This window comes from Helobdella robusta, assembly GCF_000326865.2.
Source record: "Helobdella robusta unplaced genomic scaffold HELROscaffold_30, whole genome shotgun sequence".
NCBI classification, from domain to species: Eukaryota; Metazoa; Annelida; class Clitellata; order Rhynchobdellida; family Glossiphoniidae; genus Helobdella; species Helobdella robusta.
The window spans coordinates 2,111,716-2,116,580 of record NW_008704502.1 but is presented as its reverse complement, the minus strand read 5'-3'; the positions used below and the strand labels follow the sequence as shown (position 1 = coordinate 2,116,580).

General features: G+C 32.2%; 1 protein-coding gene across 1 annotated transcript in view; it reads left to right on the top strand.

Annotated features, from left to right (window-relative positions):
• HELRODRAFT_81686 (hypothetical protein) overlaps window positions 1-909 on the top strand; it is a gene marked incomplete at both ends in the record, with an annotated part of 1,941 nt that extends 1,032 nt beyond the window's left edge. Inside the window, one exon of the mRNA XM_009022143.1 lies at window positions 634-909. Coding sequence (XP_009020391.1) covers window positions 634-909 — 276 coding nt within the window. The remainder of the gene's footprint in view (window positions 1-633) is intronic.
• Window positions 910-4,865: the final 3,956 nt, after the last annotated feature.

Here is a 4,865-nt window from a genome sequence, read left to right as displayed (position 1 = left end):
CCTCTGAAGTACCAAAGAATCAGTCGTCCATGATGGGCACGTTTGGGAACTTTGTGCTTTGAAACGGAAAATTTTCATATTTTCACACTCAACCTGCTAAATTATTCATCTCGTCAACATTTAAAAATTTGGTCAGACAATTGAATCTCGAAATAATACGTTATGACTGGAGTATGGTGATATTTGTTGTTTTTATCATTCTATGACGCACAATGCTTGCAGGGATGTGCTGTTATTTCTTATACTCTCTGAAAAGTATTTTTAAAATATTTCAGTACAAATATTACTGATACCTACTAATAGTATTCAGTTACTAACAATCTTGTGACTCATTGCCAAAAATCGCCGATCAAATCTTACTAAATTCAATTGTACCCTACTTCGATGGATGTTAACTTTCGTGTCAGCTGCTTTATTTCAATTCTTATCTTCAATTTTCGTAAGAAAATAAAATTTCGTTTCGTTTCGTTCAGATTTACTCATTTATCAATTAACTTTATTATGTAACATTGAACTTTACCTCCATCTTCCATAGTTTTTGCTTATTTTAAAAATTTTTATAACTTGTAACCATTGTCAAATACTTTTTTAAAAAATATCATCATATCAAGATGAATAAACAAACAAACCTAGATCAATTCAGAGCTTGAAAAGTTTTCCATCAACGTTTCTGGATACTGTGGAGATAAGAGAAATGTTTTAAAATATCACAACGGTATGAACTTTTCAACTCCTGATCAGGATAACGATCGGTATTTTGGCGGTAGTTGTGCTTCATTTTATTCATCAGGGAATTGGTTCAATTGGTGTGGTTTTCAAAATGTGAATGGCCCGTTCGGATCAAGTTCTTTCTTTTACACAGTTATTGACCTCACCTACAGCCGGATGATGTTGAAGCGTAACGTGTAAGGAGCATGTTTCTTACGATTATTCATCTCATATATCCTACTTTTTTAGATCCTTCAAATTATTTCGAATATTTCGAGCAAACTTTATCGTGCAAGCTGAATCTATTCAACAGTTAACCATCGATTCGTGCAGTAGCAAACTTTTTATAGCAACCATGCTTTTCCACCGTGAAATTTGTGCAACCTGTGTGGTGTTTGAGGGTGTGCGAGTCAACTGCGACTCCTTCATTCATCATCCTCACACTCCTGACAATGGTTCCAACTCTCTGAACATTTTTTAAAATTTTGCTTCACAGTTTTACTTTAGATATCATCTTTCACTAACTGCTCAATGAAAATCAGTCGGTGTAATTGCTTTTCTCAAGGAAATTTTTCTATATTAATTGTTTAAAATATAATGAAAGGTAATATCAAATTTTTGCATTATCGTGGCTGACCAGAAAATAACGTTGTAGTTTGCTGGGTTGCAAGGCAGGAGGTTTTATAATTAGCAAGTTGTATAATTGGCAAGCTTCATAGTTGTCGAGTTTCTTTGCATCACTAACATGCGAATCAGTTTTACATTTTTTGAAACTTTTAACCCTTTCTGGGGTCGGATGAAAAGTCAGGCAAAATTTCCCGATTTCGACCGACTTCGATTTCAACACTGCTTCTCTCAGCGAAAAAGTTGTGCAACTTTTAACTTTTTATTTTCTTTAAACTTAAAGAGAATGTAAAATCGAATGAAGACGATTAATATTTATGTTTAGATGCTTTCAGTAATTAATGTGATTCAGTGTGATTCAGTAATTAATGTCATAGATAGAAATTTTTCAAAAATGTTCCGCTATTTTACAAATGTGATTTGTACAGTTTTTAGTATTTCTTAACTTTGACACATTTTTCATGATTTGACTGGCTACTGATTGTTGGATGGGGATGCAAAGTAGGCTAACGTTCTCAGACAGCCTGGCGAATCCGATCATCACATGATGGGTTTGATCTTGCAGTTGAGAATAATTTAATGAGATCTGATGGATGTTCTCACATGAGTAAGAGATGCAATGCAGTTTTAACTTTTACGTTAAAGAGACACTTCATGTATAGCTTACAAGTTTCAGTAATATTTTAACGTGTTTTGTGTGATTTTCATGAATATCCATTTGATCGAAATATTTTAATGTCATTATATTATATCTTCAGCGTTTAATTATGATCAATTTTAAAACATTATAAGAACATTGCTGAATATAAATATATCAAATATTCATCGTCATCAATGTGACGAGTTTCTGCCAAATAATATTTACGTTTAGATGCTTACAGTATCAGTAGTTTAATAATATTTTTAACTCGCTAATAATTATTTTCAAGATGTATCAACAACACACACAAACCTACACACGCACACACATATAATGCATGTGATGATAGACGGGAACTTCTTGCATTTGAAGGCGGTCACCGCAACAGCAGGACAAGGCGCCTTAACCATTACACCAACGTTTTGAAGCAATTTTCATTGCTGTAACTGTTAAATACGAATTTTTTTGAATAAATATTAGCTGCAATAAAAAGCATTTTTTTGTTAAAAAATGAAAGAAAAACAACTAAGCTGTCGTTACATAATAAATTAATACGTTAACACTACGCAAAAATATGCTATGACGAGTATTTGATCAAATACTATTACTACTACAAAAAAAAACTTACCGGTATATTTGTGCAGTCGAACCATGTCTCCGCTAGGCCGAACCAGGCGTCTTTAGTCATTAGGCTATCACTAATCTGTTAATTTAAAAAAATAAATTTTAATTGCACTAAACGAACCATTTCAACTATTCATTTCGTCACAACGTTTGAAAAATTTTGAAACCCAGCAAATTGTAAAGGCGATTCTTTGCTTATTTCAAAGGTAAACATTCATCACGTCAGTCGGATATAAAAATTTTGAAATAAAATTTTTTTACACCTGTACAACAAACACTCCTGGTAAGTGGAAACAACGTCAACAACAAACACAAAACTAAACATGTTACATGAAACTCAGAGCAATTTTCAGAGTTTCTCTCTCATTCCCTCTCTCTCTCTCTTTCTCTCTCTCTCTCTTACTCTCTTTATGTTTAAAATCAAAAGTACCTGGAAAAATCACAACACAACAACACACATAACCAAAAACATTCGAGTGTATCTCATTTTCAGTTTTATCTCTTTCTCTCACTGTCTCTTCTTTCTACAATTTATGTTTTTCTCTTTCCCTCTCTATGTTTCTCTGCTTTCATTCCATTAAAAAATACCTGGAAACAACACAACAACAGTCAAAACCAAAATTTTTTGATGAAACTAAAGCGAGTCCCAAGTTGAATCTTTCTATCTCTCTCTTTTACTCTCTCTTATTCTTTATCCTTTTTCTAACTTTAACAACAACGACGACGACGACAATAATAATAATGATAATAATATAAATAACTAGTAATAATGATTATTATGATTAAAATATTTCCAATTAAATTTCATCCCCAAAATAGTATACATAAAAACACGAATCAGTGGACCGTGGAGCAGTTGATAGTCTGGTATCTCTTGGCATTCAAACCTGGTCCCTGCGACAGCAATGCCAGACATTTTAACCACTTCACCAGCACGTAAACCCTCTGTATACCTCTGAAGTACCAAAGAATCAGTCGTCCATGATGGGCACGTTTGGGAACTTTGTGCTTTGAAACGGAAAATTTTCATATTTCACACTCACTCAAACTGCTAAATTATTCATCTTGTCAAAATTTAAAAATTTGGTCAGACAATTGAATCTCGAAACAATACGTTATGACTGGAGTATGGCGATATTTGTTGTTTTTATCATTCTATGACGCACATTGCTTGCAGGGATGTGCTGTTATTTCTTATACTCTCTGAAAAGTATTTTTAAAATATTTCAGTACAAATATTCCTGATACCTACTAATAGTATTCAGTTACTAACAATCTAGTGACTCATTGCCAAAAATCGCCGGTCAAATCTTACTAAATTCAATCGTAATACTTCGATGGAAGTTAACTTTCGTGTCAGGTGCTTTATTTCAATTCTTATCTTCAATTTTTGTAAGAAAATAAAATTTCGTTTCGTTTCGTTCAGATTTACCCAATGATCAATTAACTGTATTATTTTCTATGTAAAGTGAACACTTTTTACAAAGTTGAAACATAATAAAATAAATAATAGATGATAGTATGCGTTCGGTAGGAATAAGATTTTCTCAGTGTACAATCAATCATATGAAGAATCCATAGATACAAAATGGGTAATCTTCAATTTGTAACTTCCAAAAATAGTAAATTATGTTAATTACTAATCGAAATACTTTATCCTGTAACTAAAACTACTAATTTTAAACAGCAATCTGAGTAGACTTTGGTAACAATTTACATTTCTAAACCATCAGATTACAATAACTACTAACGAAGCAATTTTATGCAAGTAAAAAGTTTATACTAACTAATTACCCAGATTTGAAGGTAGTCAAATTAGTATTTCTAATAACTTGTTCAAATTTTAAAACTACCAATATTTTAGTTTTTTTCCAGAAGTAGTCAGATTGCAAAAAAGATTAGCATATCTCGTTACTTTATCACGTTATTGTCGCATCAACCACTCATCGTCGTGCATTTGCTGAGTGCCACATGCGAACGAGTTTCTAACAAACATACAAATAAAAACAAACAACATACCTAGAAAACAAACAAAACAAAGAAAAATAAAACATACACGAGGTGAAAAAAACGTTTAATGACGTGTGCATCCACTATTTAAGATTAAGTATTTTCTATTTCAAATAATTTCACGTCAAACTTTCAATTTTGGTTGGATTTTGATTTTGAAAAAAATCATTTTAAGTGGCGTGATTTTGAATTTACCTCATCGCAACTCGTTCGTAATTGGTTAGAGGAGCAACTGAAGAACCAATGAGCACAGCGTTGT